Source organism: Harpegnathos saltator, unplaced genomic scaffold (genome assembly GCF_003227715.2).
Source record: "Harpegnathos saltator strain DR-91 unplaced genomic scaffold, Hsal_v8.6 scaffold133, whole genome shotgun sequence".
NCBI lineage: Eukaryota > Metazoa > Arthropoda > Insecta > Hymenoptera > Formicidae > Harpegnathos > Harpegnathos saltator.
The window spans coordinates 525,900-551,205 of record NW_020229910.1 but is presented as its reverse complement, the minus strand read 5'-3'; the positions used below and the strand labels follow the sequence as shown (position 1 = coordinate 551,205).

The following is a 25,306-nucleotide window of genomic DNA, read 5'->3' as shown; positions in this document are numbered from 1 at the left end:
GGCATGAGGGAGGGCGCGTGCAGTTTGCATATGCACAAACATTCTCTCTCTCTCTCTCTCTCTCTCTCTCTCTCTCTCTCTTTGCGCGCGCGTACTTTTAGTCCGCAGACAGATGTATCGTGCATAAAACTATCGATCAGACATATTTCATCATGTTCGAAATTGTCGTCCTTTCGAGATTGATGCAAACGCATCAATTTGCTTCTATCAAAAAAAAAGAAGAAGAAAAGGAGAACGTTATAAGAAAGAAGTATCAATAGAAATATGAAACTAGAGAATCTGATCAGTTAGTCGATACAAGTTTGGCATCAAATTTTCGAAATCTACCTGGAATTATCGTACGTCATGCCGCGCGGGTTGTTTTGAACCGTCATGCTCATGATTGAGCAAACCTTACAGTATCTGTATATTATGACGAGTTTCTCTGGCGTCGACTTCTCCAAGGTGATAAAAACTTTGAGTGAAATAATGGCGTACTTAATATTGTTAGTTAAGCTTGGGATTTTGGTGTAAACAGCGATGAGATACGCAACAATATACGTAGCGATGTGCAGTGCCAGCGAGACCTCTCCGTTTTCAGTTTGTTTCTATAATATTTTCAAATAAAATTCCCAGTGATGATAATTGTTCTGATCATTTTTTCGTGTTCTTGTTATCAATGTGATATTGTAACCAGCGAACATTAATTGTAAAATGTTTGACAAGATATTAACATTAATGGCGGTCGATTGGAAAAAGTGCATCAATACGAAGTTCAGTATTTTCGCGATGACGAGCAAAGCGAAGTCTAATCGCGAACTATAAGCATACTCAGCATATAGTCCGTCTCTTCAACAACGTTCGCACAAAATCACGCGATGCATTTTCTCGTTTCTCACCCTCGCCATGCTCCCCCAGGAGCGAGAAACTTTTCAACTTCGCGCTCAGCCGACTCATGGAAGCTGCACTACCAAGTTCGCTGCTTGTTGCATTTTTAAAACGAACATGCGGTTGCGCTATACACTCTCGGCGGTTACAGAGGGGGTAGAAGCCGGGTCCCCAGGATCCGGGGTTAAGAGGGGAGGAGGTGAAGAACAATAGTCGCTGGAACCGTCATACGTGGTTTCATGTTCGGCAAACTTTGCGTATGTGCGTTAGTAATACTTAACGAGTGCTTGCGCGATTGGTCGCTATTTGCCGACACATAAAGCTACGACTTCTCTTCTCTGGGTCGTTCAGTGCGTATAGGATGAAGAGCGTAGAATCCGGATGCACAAAGACAAAGACAACGGTTATCTTGTCGCGTTTTCCGCCATCCCCGATAAACATGAAGATGAGCACGCTCAGTCGCGTGGTGGAGATCGGTCTACAAGCTTGCGGTGTCTGGCCATATCTGCCGTCGACCGTTCTCTACCGGCTGTTGTGGGTAGTTATGTTGGGGACAGTTCAGGTTTTGCAGTATCAGTACCTGCTGATACATTACCACTCTGACAATTTTTCCGACTTCATGGATGGGATGAGCAGCACTATGGCGTACACCTTGTTATTCATAAAACTCACCATTTTATGGGCCAATCAGAGGTAACGTGTATCGTGTACTTCTGTCTTTACTTTGAGATTATACAGCAGATTACATGATAAATTTATATTATCTCGTTTCCTATAAAAGTATGAACATGTATTACATACATATAAACAACATCACCAGCTCGTCATTTATACCTTACTTTACTCACTAATACTCACTAATACTCGAAAGAAAGAGTGATATGTAGATCAGCGCTGAAAAGTGTCGCGATCGGTTGAACCCGATCATCCGTAGAAGCTTTTCCGATATACTGCAAATGATGAGCACGGACTGGAAGAATTGCAGCTTGACCGACCACAGTCTTCATATTACAACAAGCAGGGCGAAACTGTCGCACCGTTTCTCGCATTGGATCATAGGTCTTCAATTGATCGCCATAGTGCTCTATATATGCGGCGTCCTAGCCGTAAACGCCGATGAAATGCGCCGGATGAACGTGTCCGCGCGGCAGCACATCCTTAAGATGAAGCTACCATTCACAGTCAACACGTCTCCCGTGTACGCACTGGTTATGATACTCCAATTCTTCCTCCTGGTCATGTGCGCCTGTGGGGTTTCCATCGTTAATTCGCTCGTTGTCTCTTTGGTGAGATTTGTCATATCTTAATTAACAACACCTTCGCTACCAACGTTACACGTACGTGACGCACCAATTTATCATCAGAGATTAATGTGACACATAAAAATAATTTACTTGGAAAAACTACTGTGTGACTTTCCATTTAAGCGCGGTAGCGAATGTGTTGACACAAAATGACAGCGAATGTGCAATGCTTTGCTACTACTGAAACGCGAATGCTAGATCCTTCACATCGGCGGTCAGATCGATATTCTACGTAACTGGCTGCTGAGAGGGTTTTCCCAAAACGTCATCAACACTGTGAACCGAATCACGATAAGGGCATTGATCACGAAGCACCAACGGATCGTCGTATTTTCGCAAAATATCGAGAATCTCTACACATACATCGCGCTGATGCTGTTCGTATCGGATACCCTTATTATATGCTGTCTGGGATTTATCATCGTTTCGGTGAGTAATATCGGCAAAAATCGCGAGAGCGTTACATAAGGAACAGAGAAATTTCAGACGACTATTCATAATATCTGTATGGAAAAACAAATCTTAGTTTATGTAATTCAATGGAGATCAGACTCCAAGACTCGGTGATGAAGAATAATGTCTCTGATATCGTGAGAGGATTCGTCTAAAAATGTGAGATCTCGTTCCGCTAAACTCGAATGAAGTAACTGAGAGCGATTAACGGAGTGGAAATTTTCTACAAGAATTTCTTAATCCCTGTAATCGAATTGCCGTCTGGTCTCCAGGCAATAGTAAATCCATTGACGGACTTTTTTCATGCTCTCTGTGTGTACACATTATCAAAACTCTATGAATTGTTCCGAATTATTCTGAATATCGTCATTACAGTCAATTGGCACACCGGAAGGCCCGGCGATCTTGGTAAGGTCCATGTTATTCTACATCATGGTGAATCTCGAGGCTTTTATATATTGCTTCGCGGGTGAATACCTGAGTGCCAAGGTTTGCGTCTCGCGATTTCCACGAGAGCGTCGACGGCTTCTCGACGACGTGGAGAAATCTGAAAATTCTGTTCGTTGTTCTTCTTCCAGAGCCAAATGATCGGCGATGCGGCCTACGATTCGCTATGGTACAACCTCACGTCGAGAAAAAATCGAATTACATTGCTGATGATACTGAGGTCGCAGAAACGTCTGACCATCACGATCGGGAAAATCATGGATCTCTCATTGGAGCGTTTCGCCAGCGTAAGTCTTGACTTTCCGTTTTCTTCTTGCACGTTCCCCGGCTCGGTAATGTAACATTTATGCGTTCGCTTAAAATTCAGGCTGGCTTCAAATCGACACACAAACGACAATTGAATTATCGATTTTCATCAAATTGTATCCCGAGTTAAATTACTTTTTTATGATGCTTATAATATACGTTATTAATGTAACTAAAATTCATGATACATCAGCAGCGACTAACATTGTAGGTCGTGAAGGCATCGGCGTCATATGTTTCCGTGTTATTGGCGATAAACTGAAGACCCACGCCTTGATCGATCGATAATAGTATCTTGACAGTTTCAGTGTCCACACATAACAGTAATATTAAGTAGTTGCTGTAATAACAACAAGAACGCATCGATGTAACAACAATCTAGAAATCGTCATCGCATTATTTTAAATTGGTGCATTTGTTACTCGTCTGACCGAAACCTATTCGCATGTATTAACTTGTGGACTATGCTGTTTCCAACTAATTAAAACACCCAAAACAAAGACGACAATTGCGTAATGAAATTTTAAGTGATACTTAAGCTGACATTGTACGGGAAAATTAATTCTTCCTAGATATATATGACTGAGTTCTTACTTTTTTACAGTGCACTATAAACCTCTAAAGTTTGATGTTATAAGTTTATCGTCCGCGAGGAGTAAGAAAGAGAGAGGAAAAGGGAATGAAACAAAGAGAATAGAAGAGCATACATAGCATTTGAACAAAACTTTCCTTACTATTTTGTTTCCCCATCTTTGGGTGCTGAGTTACTCTTTCTACGGTTATCGCATGCAACATTACGCAACTGATTGTGAGACATATCCGTGTGTTTTACCCGGGGAATTATGCGAGTTACATTTTTCGAGGAAAAAACTCGCTGTAATGCAGGAAAAATTCTCTACGGCAGTGAGCGAAACAGAAAATCTTTATAAAAAGAAACTTTTGCCTTCTGCCTTTTTTCTACCTACCCTCCTTTTCGTCACTCATGTCCATTCGAGTTCTCTTTCCCATCTGTGGAACTACAAAAGTTTTCTTCGCGGTCACCGGAATTGAATCGTGCTCACTGCAACGTTTGCTTGCATTTTTAAAGCAAATAACACTGTGCATATCCCGGTTTGCCCGACAATTCGAGAGAGGGTCGACCGACCACCCGGAAGTTTTTACCTTCTCCTGTCCCGTCCGCCAACATACCGCAACAATAGCGTGTATGTATGCAAACTGCCCATGACACGATCAAAATATTTAATAAGCGGCGGCACGAGGGAGAGCGCATGCAGTTTGCATATGCACACATATGCCCTCCCTCTATCTCTCTCTCTTTCTCTCTCTCTCTCTCTCTCTCTCTTTGCGCGCGCCAGCTTTTAGATGTATTATACACGAAACGCTATCTATAAGACGTATTTCATAATGTTCGAAATTGTCGTCCTGTCGAGATTGATGCAAACATATCAATTTGCTTCTATCAAAAAAGAAGAATAAGAGAAAGATATAAGGAAAGATAAAAGGAAGAAGTAACAATAGAAATATGAAACTGGAGAATCTGATCAGTCAGTCGATACAAGTCTGGCTTCAAATTTTCGGGATCTGGCCGGAATCGTCATGCCGCGCAGATTGTTTTGGACCCTCATGCTCATGATCGAACAAACCTTGCAATATCGATATATCACGACGAATTTCTCTAACGTCGACTTGTCCGAGGTGATGAAAACTTTGAGTGAAATAATGGCGTTTTTGATATTATTAACTAAACTCGGGATTATTTGGTGTAAACAGCGGTAAAATACGCAACAATATACATAGCGATGTGCAGTGCCAGCGAGACCTCACCGTTTTCAGTTTTTTTCTATTTTCGAACAAAATTTCCGGTGACGATAATTGTTTCGATCATTTTTTCGCGCTCTTGATACCAATATGATATTGTAATCAGCAAACATTAATTAAGAATTAAAATAATTAATAAGTAAAACGTTTGACAAGATATTAACATTAATGGCGGTCGAATGGAAGAAGTGCATCAACACGAAGTTCAATATTTCCGCCATGACGAGCAAAGCGAAGTCTAATTGCGAACTATAATCTCAGCATACAGTCCGTTTCTTCAACAACGTTCGCACAAAATCACGCGAGGCATTTTCTCGTTTCTCACCCTCGCCATGCTCCCCCAGGAGCGAGAAACTTTTCAACTTCGCGTTCAGCCGACTCATGGAAGCTGCACTACCAAGTTCGCTGCTTGTTGCATTTTTAAAACGGCCATGCGATTGCGCTATATACTCTCGGCGGTTACAGAGGGGATGGAAGCCACCCCCAGGACCCGGGGTTAAGAGAAGAGGAGGTGAAGAACGATAGTCGCTGGAACTGTCACACGTGGTTTCATGTTCGGCACTTTGCATATGTGCGTTAGTAATACTTAACGAGTGCTTGCGCGATTGGTCACTATTTGCCGACACATAAAGCTACGACTTCTCTTCTCTGGGTCGTTCAGTGCGTATAGGATGAAGAGCGTAGAATCCGGATGCACAAAGACAAAGACAACGGATATCTTGTCGCGTTTTCCGCCATCTCCGATAAACATGAAGATGAGCACGCTCAGTCGCGTGATGGAAATCGGTCTACAAGCTTGCGGTGTCTGGCCATATCTGCCGTCGACCGTTCTCTACCGGCTGTTGTGGGTAGTTACGTTGGGGATAGTTCAGGTCTTGCAGTATCAGTACCTGCTGATACATTACCACTCCGACAATTTTGCCGACTTCATGGATGGGGTGAGCAGTACCATGGCGTACACCTTGTTGTTCATAAAACTCATCATTTTGTGGGCCAATCAGAGGTAAAATGTGTATCGTGTACTTCTGTCTTTGAGATTATACAGCAGATCATATGATAAATTGTGTAGTGTCAGCGAAACCTCTCCGTTTTTTTTTTTTTCTAAGAAAGCTCCCGATGATGATAATTGCTTCGATCATTTTTTCGCGATATCATGACCAGTGAAGATTAATTGTAGGACGTTTGACAAGATATTAACGATGATGGCGGTCGATTGGGAGAAGTGCGCCAACACGGAGTTCAGTATGTTCGCGATGACGAGCAAAGCGAAGGTGTCGCACTGGCTCGCGAACTGGACGATCACTCTTTACTCGATAGCTGTAGTTTTGTATAGCAGCGATGTTCTGCTATACCGCTTGAATATCAGCAGAATCTCCAATAGCAGCGCACGACCGTTCATTCTAAAGATGGAGATCCCGTTCGACAGTGACAAAAGATTCGTGTACGAGTCGATCATAATTACACAATTCTTTCACTTGGTGTCGTGCTCCTGTACGTTTGCGGCGATCAACGTTTTACTTATAATCTTGGTGAGTACATTGTGACCGAGATTTATTATCATTTTATTGTACATTGTAAGCCATGCTAATTAGTGGCCGGCAATGTCTCATTAAGTCACGTGAAAAATAGTTTACAATTAAGAAAAAGCTAATGAAACGAAATGAAAGATATGTACATTTCGAATTTGATTTATTTACCACATCCTCAATAATTCGATCATCAATTAAGCTCACGTTACAATGAATGCAAATCAGACGAAGTAGTTATCATTAACAAAGTTGCTGTCATGATATATCGTCAAGCAAACAAATTGTTCGGATTGTTCATATTATGAAAAGTATTTTACTGATGAATTTCATTCATCCTGCGATTTTTACTACATATTTGCCTTTTCCAGAGATTTCACATCAGAAGCTTGATTGAGCTTTGAACATTTAACGATTTTTTCCAATCCAATTAGCATGGCAGTTGACAAAACGGTGTATTTCAGATTCTACATGTCGCTGGTCAAATCGATATACTTTGCGAATGGTTGGTGGAAATTTTTCCGTTAGCGAGGAAATGCGACTTGAATCTTATCATGATAAGGAAAGTGATCAAGACGCATCAGAAAATCATCACTTTCTCGGAGCACATCGAAGACCTGTATTCAGGTATCGCGATGGTAATATTCATATCGGACACTCTAATTATCTGCTGCTTGGGATTTGTAATCGTTGCGGTAAGGAGTAGCTTCTGACAATTGCACATCGCGATAAAGAAAGATATGCATCATTGGTTATTGAAAAAACTTTCCTCTTATATTCCAGTCGGTCGGGACACCTGGTGCTTCGAAGATTATAATAAAGACCTTTTTATTTTATATCGTCATGAACCTGGAGGCATTTATATTCTGTTTCGCCGGAGAATATCTAAGCGCTAAGGTTAAAGATATCAGCTATAATCAGATAAACAAGATATCATCTACTCGGAGAAATATCCCAAGATATGTTAATGTCAAGTTTCATTCGACGTTTACGTGCAGAGCCAAACCGTCGGAGATGCCGCGTATGATTCCCTGTGGTACGAATCGAATCCCAAAAACAGTCGGCTGATGTTGCTTTTAATAATGAGGTCGCAGAATCAACTAACCATCACAATCGGGAAGGTCATGGACTTATCTTTGGAACGATTTAGCGGCGTAAGATCGCTTGTTTTATGTACATGGATTTCTAACGCGCTTATTAACTCGGTTGAATATTTCATTGAGACATCGCTTTTTAATATCTGGTGCTGTCAATATCCGGATATCCAAAAGTATGATTCAAATATCACTCAAACACCGAAATTTTTCCAGATAAACATTCCAATAACCGGCCGCAGAAATTTTTCAATTTATACCGACAGCATTGATCTTATTATTAATTTATTGACCTAATTTTCGCACCATGCACATGTTGCTTAACTTCTTGTGTTCGACATGTTTTCTTTTCTTTTAACGTACGTAAAGACCACGAAAATTACAGTTTTACGCTTCTTACTCACTTGCGTTATCCTGTCACCTTCTTTTGCTTGCGGCAATCAGAAATAATGCATCGCGTAAATATTAACTCGGCTGCAGAGACTTGCATCCACTAGCGAATATAACATTGTTGTAGATCGTGAAGGCTTCAGCTTCCTATATATCGGTTCTGCTTGCGATGTACTGAGAAAAGCGGGGCTCGTGCAGCGTCGAACTTCTGCGTTATGAGCGTTCAAGTGCAGCTGTTCTGTTCGCGGAACGAAAAATTTGCACACCAATTAGTATCGACGAGAATCGCTGCGGTACTTCTCATCAGTCATTCCCGACATGCGAAAAGAACAAGAGAATAAAGCTTTTGAGGGGCGAGAGGCTCTCGCACAGCAAAATCGATAATTTGAGATGCGTGATATTAATTCAATGAACCCGAACATAAAGTAACCTCGCAGTTTCCCCTCCACACCGACCTCTTCACTCACTCCTCAGACCCCTTCGATTTTCCGTTTCTTTTTCCTCGGGTTTTCCACACCGAAATTACACGCTTTATGCTCGTGCATAACGGCCTGCATGTTTAATCGCGCGATAATTTGCTGGCGTCGCGACGTCGCACCTGCCAGGGGTAGGAACGAAAACTCGCCTCTAACCTGCGAATTGTTCTTTCTTTCTCCCTCCCCTCCCTTTTGCCTTCCCACCCTCGTGCGACTATAGTCGCGGTTGCGTTTTACGCTTGCTACCGCGAGAATAATTGATGGCTAATCGAGACCGTCAGGGTCAATCGCCCCGCGACGAGCTCTCCCGAAGAGCGACCGTCCAACTTTCAGCGAGACATCTCTGTCGCACGTTGCGTGGCGCCTCGAGATATTCCACGACGGAACAACTAACGACAGAAGAGCTCCTTCTGCCCAGCGATCATGAAAGTCAGCACGGTGTGCTTCTCCATAAAATTTGTGCTCCGCATCTTCGGCGTCTGGCCGAACGCATCGTGCGTCGTCCTACGCAGGTTGTTCTGGTCCGTGTTGCTGATCGTCACGCAGGTCTTTCAGTACGCGTACTTTGTAGTGCACCTCCGCACGGACGATCTACCGGACCTCATGGACAGCCTCAGCTGCGCCCTGGCCTACACCCTGCTGCTCATCAAACTGATTATCTTCTGGGTCAATGAGCGGTAAGTCTTACGGTTGCTGTTGTGCTCCTCTCCCTACCTTCATTTTCTCAATATCGCTCTCCACGGTGAAATCATCCGGGATCACCCAATCCTATCGCGCATGAATACGTCGCAGAAAATTCCACGAGGTCCTGACGATGATCGCCAGCGACTGGAAGGAGTGCGCAAACTATCCGTTCGGCATGCACGTAACCACCAGCACGGCCACGATGTCGTATCGCGTCTCGAACGCGATAATCGGCCTCCACATGGTCGCCGTGCTGACCTATAGCTTCGGCGTGCTGTTGTCCGACGTCGAGAACGCGGGCTTTAATGCGTCCACCGTGCCTGCGCGACCGCTCATCATAAAGATGGAACTGCCCTTCGACAGCAACAGCTCACCCGTCTACGAACTCGTGATGGTCGTGCAATTCTTCCAGCTGATGTCAAACGCCTGCGCGATCGACGTGCTGAACGCCTTGATCTTGACGTTGGTAAGACACATAGGTGCGGGAGGTAACTCTCGTGAATTCAGAGGATGAATACTGCAGAGCTTCGAAAACCTATCGAATCTTCTTTCCTCGAGACGAATATTTCGCGGCTTGAAGTAAATCGAATCTTCCAAGCGTTACTGCATCGACTTAACGTCTTCCAGGAATAATGTTGTTAATCTTGCAAGCCTGACTTAACTTCGTTATTTCGTGATAGCTGAATGCTTGAGCAAAATTCTACGGGATTGTGCAAAGTGGGAGGGAAATCAAGTCTCGATGTGTATTTTCATTTTTCCGGGACGTACAAACTTGAGTAACCGCGATAGAACGCAAGGTTGAGAGAGCGTTGCATCGCGTTTCCTCCAATGAGACATTTCTAGATTTATTTTATAATTTGTAGATACTTCACGTCGGCGGTCAGATCGATATCTTGCGAGAGTGGTTAACGAACATTTTCCCCAGCGGTGGTATGTACGGCACGAGTGGAATCACCATAAAGACTATCATCGGGAAACACCAGAAAATCATCATGTTCTCCGAGAGTGTCGAGAGTCTCTATTCTTACATCGCGCTCATGCAATTTGTATCAAACACCTTGATCATTTGCTCCATAGGCTTTGTCATTGCCTCTGTGAGTATTATTGAGAGAAACTTGCGAGCTTCGATTAATCGTTAATCAAGCATCTTCACAACAAGAGATATCAAGAAAGAAATTAAAAATTCAACTCCTCTTAAATTTCTTTAGCTTCTTCAGCTTCTTGAGTGAGCGAATGAATCGTTAATTGAATTTAATTGCACATTAAACCGGGAAATAATCGATCTCGGGATTTTATCAACGCGGTTGCTACTTAATTATCTTCATCATAAAATTTATATCCTAAAACACGATTTTTGATAGCGTTTCCAAAAAAATGAAAATTTTAAAAATGCCACACGCGTATTAAGGGATAAATAGCGTCGTGCTATGTTGCAGTCGTTAGGCAATCCGGACGTTTCCACGATATTGGTGAAGACCCTGCTGTTTTACATCGTCATGAACCTCGAGGCCTTCATCTTCTGCTTCGCCGGGGAATATCTGAGCACTAAAGTCAGCGTACGATATCAATATGGCATCTCTACAGAAAACAATAATCTCGCTTCTTGCGTGGCTTTTCCAGAGCTTGAACATCGCTGACGCGGCTTACGGGTCTCATTGGTACGATATGCGTGTGAACGAGAGTCGGCCAATAACGTTCCTGATCCTGAGGTCCCAAAAGCGACTAACGATTACGATCGGAAAGATCATGGATCTCTCATTGGAACGTTTCGCTAGCGTAAGCCTCCGTATTGCACCATCGTCTCACGTTGTCTGTTGAATATCTCGTACTGCCAATATCGTCATTCTATGACTCATTCATCCGCATATTAAAGCTCCATTGAATCTCTCATCCGTTCACGCGTCATCTTTGATAATCCTCCCCCATATGTATAGCATATTATCATTATAGATTATAAAGGCGTCGGCGTCCTACGTGTCGATGCTGCTGGCCATGTCCTGAGAGAGAGAAAGAAAGAAAGAGGAAGATAAAGGGACACGGTTAGCAATCACACTTAGTTGCGAAAAACGAGCGTCCAGAAGCGAGCGATTAGTTGCGAGAAAGCCATGAGCGATTTTCGGTAACGAATCGCGCTCTAGATTGAGAGCCTCATGTAAATCTAGGATCCGTCCTGACTACAAGACGACCGATTCCACATGTGTTACTTTTAGATGTTAATTATTCAACTGTACGACTCTGTCGTGCTGGGGTGAAATATACGTCGTTGCGCATGTTCGAGACTGCAGTTTTCACCAATATCGACGAATCCTCGCATGTGTTGTGACGAATTCGCAAAGTGAATTGATAAGGTGAAAGCATTTATGCCCGGACATGTATCTGACTCCGAAAATTTTACCAAAACAATAAGAATGTCGAGAACGAGACATATGTCTCGGCACCGGTACTTTGACCTTACTTTCTTCGCGAAAGAACTTTACTTTCTTCGCGAAAGCTGTCTTTGCGAAATACATGCCTCTCCTGCGACGTCCGCTTCGATCCAACGACTCATTCACATTTTTTGTATCGAGAGATACAATTAGAGATAATTAGAGAGAGAGAGAGAGAGAGAGAGAGAGAGAGAGAGAGAAACAGAGATATCGAGAGATAGCTTGTGATAGGTGTGTTTGCAGTGAAACAGATAATTTGTGCCACGAGAGAGAAAGAGAGAGAAAAAGAGAGAGAAATGTGGACTCCGCAGGACTCTACATGAATAAAAATAAACTCGAAAGAAGAGCCTCAGGAGGCAAGTGAGTAGTTTGAAACACATGCAATTCAAATTTACAGAAATTACTATCCCGACGCGCGCATACACACACACACACACACACACACAGTATGTACATCCCCCGACTTGAACGACAAAATGCCTCAATTATTGAGGCAACAATACTGGGAGTAGTATCTTATCGTACGTAAAAATCGACCGGCTGCTGCCCTTTCTTATTTCTTGAAAATAATTTTCCGGGAAAAATCGAAGGAGCATCATATGCGTGATCGCTGAAAACAATTTCATATCTTCTGTCATACGTCGCACATTATGTCTACGCCTGCTTGACTCTTCGTGAATCTTTAAAGAAAATTTCTCGAATCGCCTTTCGCCGATCTTTCTCCTTTGTCCCTTCTTTTAAATAGCTTTTAATCAAGAAACGCGCAAGAGCAAGAGAAAAACGCGACTGGGGCACACGCGAGCTCTATACTACGCAAATATTTAATGAGCAATTCTCACTGCAATCGGAGGAAAGGCGCTCGTCCAGTGCATTTTCCGTCGAGATCCTCCAGTTCATGGAAGGACACGCACATTGTCCGACAATCAACAACGTGTCCACGCACGATAGCGCTCGATACGAAATTGTCGCGTTGCCGAGAGCCTTTTTCACGAAATAATGGACGGGACGGACATGGGGAACTCGAAAAGCGCCCAATCGAGAAGAATGATCAGCTGGCCGCTCGAGATGCTGCTTCGCCTGTTCGGCATCTGGCCAGGCGTATCGTACGGTCCACTATGCAAAGTGATCTGGATGATCATCATGACGACCAACATGTTCCTTCAGTATGTGTTTGTCATCATCCAAGCGCGCACCGTCAACTTGACTATTTTTATGTACGCGATCGCCGTGTCTCTGGCGGGAAGCATGAAGCTCTTTAAACTAGCCACTTTCTGGTGCAATCAGCGGTGAGACATACATGATATAATTACACGCGTCAAATCGAGCTTCAAAGTACTTTCGCACGCATGCGTCACTTTCACCATGAATGTAGAAAAGCTTATGTCGAGAAATCGGAAACGGTGTAATTACGGCGAAGTTGACTTTCCGATGCTGGGTCCGAGTGAAAAGAATAATTTTCAGTTAATCGTCGCAGCATTTTCGGGTAACAGCGCTCTTATCGTCGCGCTGGAACTTGAACATTTGTTAGTATGTATTTACAGCATCGAAATTGGCACTCACCGTGACCACACCGGGACTCCTCACGATCTCATTTACGACAGTATGTAAAAGTCTGAATCTCCCGGCGAATGTCAATATCGTCCATAAGAATAATCGCTTGTAGACGATTCAACGAGATGTGGGCCGTGATGTCGTCGTACTGGGAGCTCAGCGATGCCTACACGAGTAACATCAGGAAAATGTATGTGATGCGTCACATGCCCAATTTCATCGTGGCGTTCAATTCGCTATCGGTGATAATGACCTCTGTCAGTATCCTCTTGAGCGGGATTCATTACGACGAGGCTTCCAACACGACGCGGCCGTACATCATGATGATGCATCTTCCATTCGACATTAATAAACAGTCCGTGTATTTAGTCGTGATATTTCTGCAATTCTTTTATCTGCTGCTCATTACTACCGGTGCGGCCACCCTTAATTCGATTTTTATTATTCTGGTGAGTATTGGCGGCCGTGAGCTGCAGGAGAAACAAGCTTCTCGAGCTCACCGACGATTCCTCTTCGCTCCTATAAACGAAAATGAATAGGCTCGTGTTTTTTAGATGCTGTACTTAGGCGATCAGATCGATATCGTTTGCAGAAGCCTGACGAAGTTGCCGCAAGGCGAGAATGAACGCATGACGACGATGAAACAGATAATCCAAAAGCATCAGAGTATCATCAATTTTTCAGAAAATATCGAATCGCTGTACACATACATCGCGCTGGGGTTACTCCTGCTTAATACCTTGCTCACCTGCGTTTTAGGTTTTATACTCGTCACGGTGAGTAGCGACGGCAAGTCGAGCAGTCAACAGAATCATTATTGCCGCTAAATTCTTACCAATCAAGGTCCTCCTGTGAACAATGTGTTATTGATAATAACGAGATTTTAATATGGTGCAACAGCAAAAATAATGTATCGATACAAATTTACCAATACTATATTGCACTCCCACTATTATCAAGTAATTTTTTCGATCGTTGCAGTCAATCGGATCGCCTCATTTCACCAAGATGCTGATGAAGAACCTTCTGTTCTATTGCGCGGTTAACATCGAGACGTTTGTGTTCTGCTTCGCCGGGGAATATCTCAGTACCAAGGTAATCATCGGCGGTGAATGATGATAAATATAACGTAGGACAAATTTTCGATGACAAGACGGTGTTCTCTTCTCCGCACACAGAGCAGAGAAATCAGCGAGGCTGCGTATAACTCATTTTGGTATCAGTCCAAATTCCACAGTCGCGTCGTTTTGTTCATGATAATGAGGTCGCAGAATCAGCTGACGATCACGATGGGAAAATTCATGGATCTATCTTTGGAGCAGTTCTCCACTGTAAGGCAGTGCGTAGATTTCAAGATATCACAATAATGGATTAATTAAAGACGTACGTTTGGTATTTTTGCAGATTGTAAAAACTTCAGCGTCTTACATATCGGTACTGTTGGCTATGTATTGAAGAGAGAACACATACCGTATTGATAGTTAATATTTTAAGTAAATGTTACGAATTATTACTACGTATTTAGGAATTGAAGAAAATTGACCCACAATTCTCTCTCGATAAAATCTTTGCTACTAATATCCAACATAACCAGTCAATAACAAAATACGTCGGAGCTTTTCGTCAAGTACACTTAACATGTATATCAGTCCCCATGGAATTTATTAAAACACGCATTATGCGTTTACCTTTGTAATATCGGCAAGGAGGAAGGCGTGAATTTGATCAAGACGAGCACAAAACGTAACCTACACGTTTTTTCGCTATGTCCTCCGAAGCAAACATAATTTATTGATGATATAAGGTGCGTAAAATTTCATAAAAGATTATTCGATACATGTCTCGCGAACTCGATCTCCACTCAAGACATTTTTCCCTGAGTCTCCGACTTTTCCCTCGGTCTAACGGGCTATAAGAGACTTTTTCTCTTCACTCCCTTGGGAATTGCTGTTTCAAAACAACTCGAGATATCTTCCTTGCTGACCTCACACGATTCGCAAATCAATATGCATGTCGTGTGCACATTTATAAAAAACTTGAATTTCCCAAGTAAACTGTCCTTGATCGTAATATCGGGATTGTCAATGAGTTAGGACAAATTGTTATATTGTATTCTATAATTCTTGATATATATAAACATTGAAATATATCGTTTTAAATGTAACTTTGGTACATTATATGATGATGAGTACAATGAAATAATTGACGGTACTAATTTCTCTATATCAGAGACAAGATTTTTTCGAACATTTCTTAATTATTTTCCAGATCTTCAAGCATGAATATACAATTCCTTGAAAAAAGAAAGCCAACAGCCTGAAACACGCAAGTTTGCATGTATGAAGGTCACCACAGTCCGTAAAAACGACGCATCCCCCGAGACGCGTAGCATTATTATTTTCCCTTCTGCATTTCCTTTCTTTAATGCAATTCCTTACCCTGCGAGTTGTTCAGGGCGTATGGTTGATTTTCATATATACACCTACAGCATTTCCAATCGTTACACGATACACTACATTATTAAGGTAAGCGCGCTATGAGCAGTAATTGTACCAAACGTAAAAGATCCTTCGAGCCGCGTCGTCAGGTTTCTTTTCTCTCGAAAATGACTTTCCGTAATATATTGAGGGAACATTGAGTGCGCGATCGTTAAAAACAATTTGATATTATGATGTCCCGTACCGTGTCTACGCATGCTTGACTCCGTGAATCTTTAAAGAAAATTGCTCATCGCGACGTGGCATTCGTCAGACCAACAGCGTGTCTTTTTTCCCGACATTTCTATTTTTCCTTTGTTCTCTTTTTCTGTGAGAGCAGTATCATGAATCATCGAGAAAACACGACAAGCTGTATGACACGAATGCGAATATTTAATGAGCAATTCCCAGTGGAATTGAAGGAGGGAGCGCTCGTCTGGTTCATCTTCCGTCAAGACCCTCCAGTTTACTGAAGGACACCTCGCCGCGCATATCATCCGGCAATCAACAGGTCCACATACAAATGCCCGATACGATCAGTTTGCCTCCGAAGTCATCTTCCGCGAAACAACGGAACATGGAGAAATCGATAAGTGTACATTCGAGAAGGATAATCAGTTGGCCGCTCAAGATGTTGCTTTGCCTATTCGGTATCTGGCCAGGCCTGACGTACGGCCTGGCCTGCAAAGCATTTTGGCTGATTGTAATGGTCGTCGGCACGATTCTTCAGTATACGTTCCTTGTCATTCACGCGCGCACTATCGATTTCACCACTTTTATGTACGCGTCTGCCTTCACACTGGCGCTGAGCACGAAGTTTATCAAAATAGCCATTTTCTGGTATAATCAGCGGTGAGACATACATGATAAACCGCGTATCGCACACGTAGTGTCGATAGAGATCGAAAGTGCTCGGTGATTATCAATACGCGTGTGCTTGTCGGAAAGCTGGAAGCAATGTAATTACGGCGATTTCGATTTTCTTACAGCCGCGATGAGGTGAAAATCGATGTCGAGTTGATGGTCACATTCGTAACGTCGCGATTAAAGGCGACCGGTTGGCTTGCGTGCGTCGCACGCAGCACCGCGGTCGGAACTTATCGCGATTACTCATCGCGACTCTTGAATAGCACAGTATGCTTATTGTCAAAATCGAAATCCGCCGATCGTGAATGTTGTTAGAATAACCGCCTGTAAGAATGACCGCTTGTAGAAGATTCAACGAGATGTGGAGGACGATGTCGACGAATTGGGAACTCGGCAGCGATTGCACGAACGCGATCGACAGCGCCGGGAAAATTCACGTGTTGCGCCACTTGCCCAACTTCATCGTTGCGTTCAATTCGATATCCGTGATCATGAATTCCGCCAACATCCTCACGAACAGTATTCATCACGACGAGGCTTCCAACATAACGCAATCCTACGTGGTGTGGATGCATCTTCCATTCGACGTTAATAAACATTCTGTGTATCTAGTCGTGATATTTCTACAATTTTTCTACGTGCTGATCCTTTCCGCGGGCGCCGCCACAATCAATTCGGTTCTCGTCATTTTGGTGAGTGCCCGAAGCGTACAGGAAATGATTAACGCGTTCGCTACCAGATGGAGAGGAGGACAACCTGAATTAATGCGGTACGAACGAACCAAAAGGCATTTCGCTGGAAGGAGACAGAATTTCCGGGTCCTCGAGTTGATTCTAGGAACGCTTCTTTTTCCGACCAAAATTCGTTTGCCTCTTTCATCGTCGCGTTAAATCAATTTTTTCTTTTTCATCATCACACATGTACAACGTATCGATCTCTCGCTAAAGATCAGAACGTGTAGATTAATTAACGCCCAATTTTGCTCATCTGATACATTTTATGTATATTAATACATGCATTAAATATGGTAAAACATAATGTGGACGTTTAGCGAGCGACCTTCAATTTGAGCGTGGTAGCAAAAGTGTTGAACACATCGAGCACGCTGTCGACTTCCTTTTGTTCTACACAAAATTAAACAGCTTCGTGTGTCTTTTAGATGCTGTACTTAGGCGGTCAGGTCGACGTCATTTGTAGATGCTTGACGCACATGCCGCAGGGCAAGCACGTGCGCATGACGGACGTGACAGTGGTGAAGGAAATAATCCGTAAACACCAGAGCGTCATTACCTTCTCGGAACATATCGAGTCCCTGTACACGTACATTGCGCTGATATTGCTTCTACTCAACACCCTGATCACCTGCGGCTTAGGTTTCATACTTGTCACGGTGAGTAGCAAAAAGATCGCGATAACGAATCACGATCACTGCAGACTGAGTCTTCGTCGACGAGTCCCTCTGTGAACAGTATCAATAATATCAATAATACGAGGGTCATTCAAATATAAACCGGACTTTTTATCTGCGGACTCAGAAAGAGCCGCAAGCGGGCCGAGACACTCCAGGCAGTTAGGTATAGATGTGTGAAGGGAAGCGACCTCCCGCAACATTCCACAGTTGCTATTCCCTCGTCAGTAGCACCATGACTGAATAAGAGGTACCTACGACTGTTGCGCAACGCATTATCATCCAATTTCTTGCTAACGAAGGCGTCAAACCAACTAAAATTTTGACTAGACTGCAAGCACAGTTTGGTGATGGTACCCTGTCAAGAACCCAAGTGTTTGATTGGGCGAAAATATTTCACAGTGGTCGTAATGCTGTGGAAAACGAAAGTCACGAACGTCGCGACGTCCGCGATCGAGTGTCACTGATGAGATCATTCGGGCCGTTCGCGAACTTGTGCAAGATGACCGGCGCTTAACTGTAGTCAAAATCTCATCGGAGATGGGCATAAGTATTGGGAGTGCTCACACAATTCTCTCAGAATACCGGCAACCCATTCGCGACATTCTGCTTCTCCATGACAACGCGAAGCCTCATACAACAGCCTTAACCCGTGATAAACTCGGAAAAATGTACTGAACACCACTTGAACACCATCTTTGCAATCCCGATTTATCCTCATCTGACTTTCACATGTTTGGACCCATGAAGGAGACTTTAGGAGGGGAAAGATTTAACGACGACGCAGCAGTTGAGCAGTACGTGCGCAATTGACTGTTGGAGCACCCTTCTTCTTTTTTTTTATGAAGGGGTCAAGAAGAACCTATCCGGTGGGGAAGATGCATTTCCGTTGAAGGAAACTACGTAGAAAAGTAATATATCGCTTTTGTAATTTCATCTGTTACCAATAAATCTGTAAAAAAGAAATCCGGTTTATATTTGAATGGCCCTCGTATCAAGAAATATCGTGCAACAGAAAATAGTGCATTAACGCTCATTGGCGATCACTCGATCGAGAGAAATATGTCGTTATTGCCGAATTATCTCCCCTGTTGTCGCAGTCGGTCGGATCGCCCATTTTCGCTAAGATGGTCATGAAGAACCTCATGTTCTACTGCGTAGTTAACATCGAGACTTTCGTGTTTTGCTTCGCCGGGGAGTACATTAGCTCTAAGGTTAGCTATAGCATCAGCGATCATCGACAGAACACGGTAATGAGAGTCATGTAATGTACGGCTTCGATTAAGAGGCGTTTTCTTTCTCGCACGCAGAGCAGAGAAATCGGCGAAGCCGCGTACAACTCGCCCTGGTATCAGTCCAAGTTTCACAGTCGCATGATTTTATTTATGATAATGAGGTCGCAACATCAGTTAACGATCACGATGGGAAAGTTTATGGACCTGTCGTTGGAACGATTCTCCACTGTAAGACGCGTTGCGTTACACTTTCCGCGATATTTGACGTTCGATGATTAAAAATATTCCACATTGTTGCAGATTACAAAAGCTTCGGCGTCCTACATGTCGGTCCTGCTGGCGATGTATTGAGAAGAGAGTACATTCCGTAATAATAAACACTTTGACTGAATGTTACCAGTTATTAGTTAGGGATTTGTAGTCATTACTAGTATTTCGAGATTACCAGTGGTTAGGAATTAAAGAGAATTAGCACACTGTAGTTGAGAAGTGCCTTGTTTCCGTTCAATTTCCAGCACGCACCGCAATAGCATAGCAGCTTAATTATAAAACATTCATTCGCGGCAGTCTTTTTCGTCGATACGACCCTCTAACTTTTCCCCCCATAAGACACTTTTTTTCTTCGCTCCCTTCTTCGGAATCGCTACTTCGGAAAAACTGGAGATATCTTCTTCGGTGACCTTACACAATTCGCAAATCGATATGCATATCGTGTGTACATTTATAAAAAAACTTGAGTTTTTCAAGCAAAATGGCCTTGACCGTAATATCGGGATTGTCGATGAGTTGGATATCGTTATCTTGTTCTCTATAATTTTTTACATATATATATATATATATATATACATTGAAATATACCGTTTCAAATGTAATTTTGGTACATTATGTAATAATAAATAATTGACGTAATAATAATTGACGTGATAATAAATAATTGACGTAATAATAAGTAATTGACGGAATTAATTTCTCTATAGCAGGGACCAAATTTTTTTGAACATTTACTTATTATTTTCCGGATTTACAAGCATGAATGATTAGAATACACAATTCTTTGAAGAAAAAAGCATCAGGTCAACAACCTGGAACATACAAACTTTGCGTGTATAAAGGCCAGTAAAACAGTCCGTAAAAATGACTCACCTCACCGATGCGCGTAGCATTATTATTTTTCCTTCAACATTTCCTTCTTTAGTAGCTTACTGCACGAGTTCCACACAGGGGACGTACGATGGATTTTCATATATACACCTACACCAATTCCAATCATTACACGATACCCTACATTATTAAGGTAAGCGCGCTATGAGCAGTAATTGTACCAAACGTAAAAGATCTTTCGACCCGCGTCGTCAGGTTTCTCTTCTCTCGGAAATTTTCCCTAATATGTCCAGGGAACATTATGCGCGCGGTCGTTAAAAACAATTTGATATTACGATGTCCCGTACCGTGTCTACGTATGCTTGACTCCGTGAATCTTTAAAGAAAATTGCTCACCGCGACGTGGCATTCGTCAGACCAACAGCGTGTCTTTTTTCCAGACATTTCAATTTTTCCTTTGTTCCCTTTTCCTGTAAGAGCAGTATCACGAATCATCGAGAAAACACGACGAGCTGTATGACACAAATGCGAATATTTAATGAGCAACTCCCAGTGGAATTGAAGAAGGGAGCGTTCGTCTGGCTCATCTTCCGTCAAGACCCTCCAGTTTATTGAAGGACACCTCGCCGCGCATATCGTCCGGCAATCAACAGGTCCACATACAAATGCCCGATACGATTAGTTTGCCTTCGAAGTCACCTTCCGCGAAACAACGGAACATGGAGAAATCGAGAAGTGTACAATCGAGAAGGATAATCAGTTGGCCGCTCAAGATGTTGCTTTGCCTATTCGGTATCTGGCCAGGCCTGACGTACGGCCTGGCCTGCAAAGCATTTTGGCTGATTGTAATGGTCGTCGGCACGATTCTTCAGTATACGTTCCTTGTCATTCACGCGCGCACTATCGACTTTACCATTTTTATGTACGCGTCTGCCTTGACACTGGCGCTGAGCACGAAGTTTATCAAAATAGCCATTTTCTGGTACAATCAGCGGTGAGACATACATGATAAACCGCGTATCGCACGCGTAATGTCGATAGAGATCGAAAGTGCTCGGTGATTATCAATACGCGTGTGCTTGTCGGAAAGCTGGAAGCAGTGTAATTACGGCGATTTCGATTTTCTTACGGCCGCGATGAGGTGAAAATCGATGTCGAATTGATGGTCACATTCGTAACGTCGCGATTAAAGGCGACCGGTTGCCTTGCGTGCGTCGCACGCAGCACCGTGGTCGGAACTTATCGCGATTACTCATCGCGACTCTTGAATAGCACAGTATACTTATTGTCAAAATCGAAATCCGCCGATCGTGAATGTTGTTAGAATAACCGCCTCTAAGAATGACCGCTTGTAGAAGATTCAACGAGATGTGGAGGACGATGTCGACGAATTGGGAACTCGGCAGCGCTTCCACGAGCGCGATCGATAGCGCCGGGAAAATTCACGTGTTGCGCCATTTGCCCAACTTCATCGTTGCGTTCAATTCGATATCCGTGATCATGAATTCCGCCAACACCCTCACGAACGGGATTCATTACGATGAGGCTTCCAACATAACGCAATCCTACGTGGTGTGGATGCATCTTCCATTCGACGTTAATAAACAGTCCGTGTATCTAGTCGTGATATTTCTACAATTTTTCTACCTGCTGATCCTTTCCGCGGGCGCCGCCACAATCAATTCGGTTCTCGTCATTTTGGTGAGTGCCCGAAGCGTACAGGAAATGATTAACGCGTTCGCTACCAGATGGAGAGGAGGACAACCTGAATTAATGCGGTACGAACGAACCAAAAGGCATTTCGCTGGAAGGAGACAGAATTTCCGGGTCCTCGAGTTGATTCTAGGAACGCTTCTTTTTCCGACCAAAATTCGTTTGCCTCTTTCATCGTCGCGTTAAATCAATTTTTTCTTTTTCATCATCACACATGTACAACGTATCGATCTCTCGCTAAAGATCAGAACGTGTAGATTAATTAACGCCCAATCTTGCTCATCTGATACATTTTATGTATATTAATACACGCATTAAATATGGTAAAACATAATGTGGACGTTTAGCGAGCGACCTTCAATTTGAGCGTGGTAGCAAAAGTGTTGAACACATCGAGCACGCTGTCGACTTCCTTTTGTTCTACACAAAATTAAACAGCTTCGTGTGTCTTTTAGATGCTGTACTTAGGCGGTCAGGTCGACGTCATTTGTAGATGCTTGACGCACATGCCGCAGGGCAAGCACGTGCGCATGACGGACGTGACAGTGGTGAAGGAAATAATCCGTAAACACCAGAGCGTCATTACCTTCTCGGAACATATCGAGTCCCTGTACACGTACATTGCGCTGATATTGCTTCTACTCAACACCTTGATCACCTGCGGCTTAGGTTTCATACTTGTCACGGTGAGTAGCAAAAAGATCGCGATAACGAATCACGGTCACTGCAGACTGAGTCTTCGTCGACGAGTCCCTCTGTGAACAGTATCAATAATATCAATAATACGAGGGTCATTCAAATATAAACCGGACTTTTTATCTGCGGACTCAGAAAGAGCCGCAAGCGGGCCGAGACACTCCAGGCAGTTAGGTAGAGATGTGTGGAAGGAAGCATCCCTGCAACATTCCACAGTTGCTGTTCCCTCGTCAGTAGCACCATGACTGAATAAGAGGTACCTACGACTGTTGCGCAACGCATTATCGTCCAATTTCTTGCTAACGAAGGCGTCAAACCAACTAAAATTTTGACTAGACTGCAAGCACAGTTTGGTGATGGTACCCTGTCAAGAACCCAAGTGTTTGATTGAGCGAAAATATTTCACAGTGGTCGTAATGCTGTGGAAAACGAAAGTCACGAACGTCGCGACGTCCGCGATCGAGTGTCACTGATGAGATCATTCGGGCCGTTCTCGAACTTGTGCAAGATGACCGGCGCTTAACTGTAGTCAAAATCTCATCGGAGGTGGGCATAAGTATTGGGAGTGCTCATACAATTCTCTCAGAATACCGGCAACTCATTCGCAACATTCTGCTTCTCCATCGCGCGGCGCGACAACGCGCGGCCTCATACAACAGCCTTAACCCGCGATAAACTCGGAAAGATGTACTGGACACCACTTGAACACCATCTTTGCAGTCCCGATTTATCCTCATTTGCCTTTCACATGTTTGGACCCCTGAAGGAGACTTTAGGAGGGGAAAGATTTAACGACGACGTAGCGGTTGAGCAGTACGTGCGCAATTGGCTGTTGGAGCGCCCTTCTTCTTTTTTTTTGATGAAGGGATCAGGAAGCTACCTATCCGGTGCTGAAGATGCATTTCCGTTGAAGGAAACTATGTAGAAAAGTAATATATCGCTTTTGTAATTTCATCTGTTACCAATAAATCTGTAAAAAACAAATCCGGTTTATATTTGAATGGCCCTCGTATCAAGAAATATCATGCAGCAGAAAATAGTGCATTAACGCTCATTGGCGATCACTCGATCGAGAGAAATATGTCGTATTGCCGAATTATCTCCCCTGTTGTCGCAGTCGGTCGGATCGCCCATTTTCGCTAAGATGGTCATGAAGAACCTCATGTTCTACTGCGTAATTAACATCGAGACTTTCGTGTTTTGCTTCGCCGGGGAGTACATTAGCTCTAAGGTTAGCTATAGCATCAGCGATCATCGACAGAACACGGTAATGAGCGTCATGTAATGTACGGTTTCGATTAAGAAGCCTTTTCTTTCTCGCACGCAGAGCAGAGAAATCGGCGAAGCCGCGTACAACTCGCCGTGGTATCAATCCAAGTTTCACAGTCGCATGATTTTATTTATGATAATGAGGTCGCAACATCAGTTGACGATCACGATGGGAAAGTTCATGGACCTATCGTTGGAACGATTCTCCACTGTAAGATGCGTCTCGTTACACTTTCCGCGATATTTAACGTTCGATGATTAAAAATATTCCACATTGTTGCAGATTACAAAAGCCTCGGCGTCCTACATGTCGGTCCTGCTGGCGATGTATTGAGGAGAGAGTTCACATTTTTCGTAATAATAAACACTTTGACTGAATGTTATCAGTTATTAGTTAGGGATTTGTAGTCATTACTAGTATTTCGAGATTACCAGTAGTTAGGAATTAAAGAGAATTAGCACACTGTAGTTGAGAAGTGCCTTGTTTCCATTCAATTTCCAGCACGCAGCACAATAGCATAGCAGCTTAATTATAAAACGTTCATTCGCGGCAGTCTTTTTCGTCGATACGACCCTCTAACTTTTTCTCCCCATAAGACACTTTTTCTCTTCGCTCCCTTCTTCGGAATCGCTACTTCGGAAAAACTGGAGATATCTTCTTCAGTGATCTTATACAATTCGCAAATCGATATGCATATCGTATGTATATTTATAAAAACTTGAGTTTTTTAAGCAAAATGGCCTTGACCGTAATATCGGGATTGTCGATGAGTTAGGAAATCGTTATTTTGTTCTTTATAATTTTATATATATATATATATATATATATATATATTGAAATATACCGTTTCAAATGTAATTTTGGTACATTATGTGATAATAAATAATTAAGTAATTGACGGAATTAATTTCTCTATAGCAGGGACCAAATTTTTTTGAACATTTACTTATTATTTTCCGGATCTACAAGCATGAATGATTAGAATACACAATTCTTTGAAGAAAAAAGCATCAGGTCAACAACCTGGAACATACAAACGTTGCGTGTATAAAGGCCAGTAAAACAGTCCGTAAAAATGACTCACCTCACCGATGCGCGTAGCATTATTATTTTTCCTTCAACATTTCCTTCTTTAGTAGCTTACTGCACGAGTTCCACACAGGGGACGTACGATGGATTTTCATATATACACCTACA

General features: G+C 43.0%; 6 protein-coding genes across 11 annotated transcripts; all 6 read left to right on the top strand.

Moving 5' to 3' along the window:
• Positions 1–80: 80 nt before the first annotated feature.
• LOC105188324 (odorant receptor 24a-like) lies at positions 81–4,652 on the top strand. 2 transcript variants are annotated; one of them, XM_011149718.3, is made up of 6 exons: positions 81–1,560; positions 1,802–2,153; positions 2,370–2,600; positions 3,000–3,113; positions 3,203–3,358; positions 3,589–4,652. In XM_011149718.3, exons 1-6 carry the CDS (start codon positions 1,229–1,231, stop codon positions 3,637–3,639), a joined length of 1,236 nt encoding a protein of 411 aa, XP_011148020.3. In that variant the 5' UTR covers positions 81–1,228; the 3' UTR covers positions 3,640–4,652. The 2 variants fall into 2 exon arrangements, with proteins under 2 accessions (XP_011148020.3, XP_019699279.2); XM_019843720.2 differs by lacking the exon at positions 3,589–4,652 and having other exon boundaries at positions 3,203–3,582.
• Positions 4,653–5,058: 406 nt separating this feature from the next.
• Positions 5,059–8,594, top strand: LOC105188323 (odorant receptor 4-like). 2 transcript variants are annotated; one of them, XM_025308025.1, is made up of 6 exons: positions 5,059–6,198; positions 6,373–6,724; positions 7,186–7,416; positions 7,505–7,618; positions 7,720–7,875; positions 8,333–8,594. In XM_025308025.1, the coding sequence occupies exons 1-6, from the start codon at positions 5,867–5,869 to the stop codon at positions 8,381–8,383; spliced, it is 1,236 nt and encodes a 411-aa protein (XP_025163810.1). In that variant the 5' UTR covers positions 5,059–5,866; the 3' UTR covers positions 8,384–8,594. The 2 variants fall into 2 exon arrangements, with proteins under 2 accessions (XP_025163810.1, XP_025163809.1); XM_025308024.1 differs by having other exon boundaries at positions 7,720–8,367.
• A 303-nt stretch (positions 8,595–8,897) lies between these two features.
• Positions 8,898–11,639, top strand: LOC105188346 (odorant receptor 4-like). 2 transcript variants are annotated; one of them, XM_011149745.2, is made up of 6 exons: positions 8,898–9,358; positions 9,474–9,831; positions 10,229–10,459; positions 10,802–10,915; positions 10,986–11,141; positions 11,316–11,639. In XM_011149745.2, exons 1-6 carry the CDS (start codon positions 9,105–9,107, stop codon positions 11,364–11,366), a joined length of 1,164 nt encoding a protein of 387 aa, XP_011148047.1. In that variant the 5' UTR covers positions 8,898–9,104; the 3' UTR covers positions 11,367–11,639. The 2 variants fall into 2 exon arrangements, with proteins under 2 accessions (XP_011148047.1, XP_019699282.1); XM_019843723.1 differs by having other exon boundaries at positions 10,802–10,921.
• Positions 11,640–12,531: 892 nt separating this feature from the next.
• Positions 12,532–15,929, top strand: LOC105188345 (odorant receptor 13a-like). Its single transcript, XM_011149744.3, has 6 exons — positions 12,532–13,077; positions 13,455–13,791; positions 13,897–14,118; positions 14,324–14,437; positions 14,521–14,673; positions 14,747–15,929. Exons 1-6 carry the CDS (start codon positions 12,788–12,790, stop codon positions 14,795–14,797), a joined length of 1,167 nt encoding a protein of 388 aa, XP_011148046.2. The 5' UTR covers positions 12,532–12,787; the 3' UTR covers positions 14,798–15,929.
• Positions 15,930–16,173: 244 nt separating this feature from the next.
• Positions 16,174–19,810, top strand: LOC105188343 (odorant receptor 4-like). Of its 2 annotated transcripts, XM_025308022.1 has the most exons (6): positions 16,174–16,671; positions 17,033–17,378; positions 17,846–18,076; positions 19,195–19,308; positions 19,405–19,557; positions 19,630–19,810. In XM_025308022.1, exons 1-6 carry the CDS (start codon positions 16,343–16,345, stop codon positions 19,678–19,680), a joined length of 1,224 nt encoding a protein of 407 aa, XP_025163807.1. In that variant the 5' UTR covers positions 16,174–16,342; the 3' UTR covers positions 19,681–19,810. The 2 variants fall into 2 exon arrangements, with proteins under 2 accessions (XP_025163807.1, XP_025163808.1); XM_025308023.1 differs by lacking the exon at positions 19,195–19,308.
• Positions 19,811–20,895: 1,085 nt separating this feature from the next.
• Positions 20,896–24,916, top strand: LOC112588089 (odorant receptor 4-like). 2 transcript variants are annotated; one of them, XM_025308017.1, is made up of 6 exons: positions 20,896–21,424; positions 21,786–22,131; positions 22,599–22,829; positions 23,957–24,070; positions 24,167–24,319; positions 24,392–24,916. In XM_025308017.1, exons 1-6 carry the CDS (start codon positions 21,096–21,098, stop codon positions 24,440–24,442), a joined length of 1,224 nt encoding a protein of 407 aa, XP_025163802.1. In that variant the 5' UTR covers positions 20,896–21,095; the 3' UTR covers positions 24,443–24,916. The 2 variants fall into 2 exon arrangements, with proteins under 2 accessions (XP_025163802.1, XP_025163803.1); XM_025308018.1 differs by lacking the exon at positions 23,957–24,070.
• The last annotated feature ends 390 nt before the right edge of the window (positions 24,917–25,306 follow it).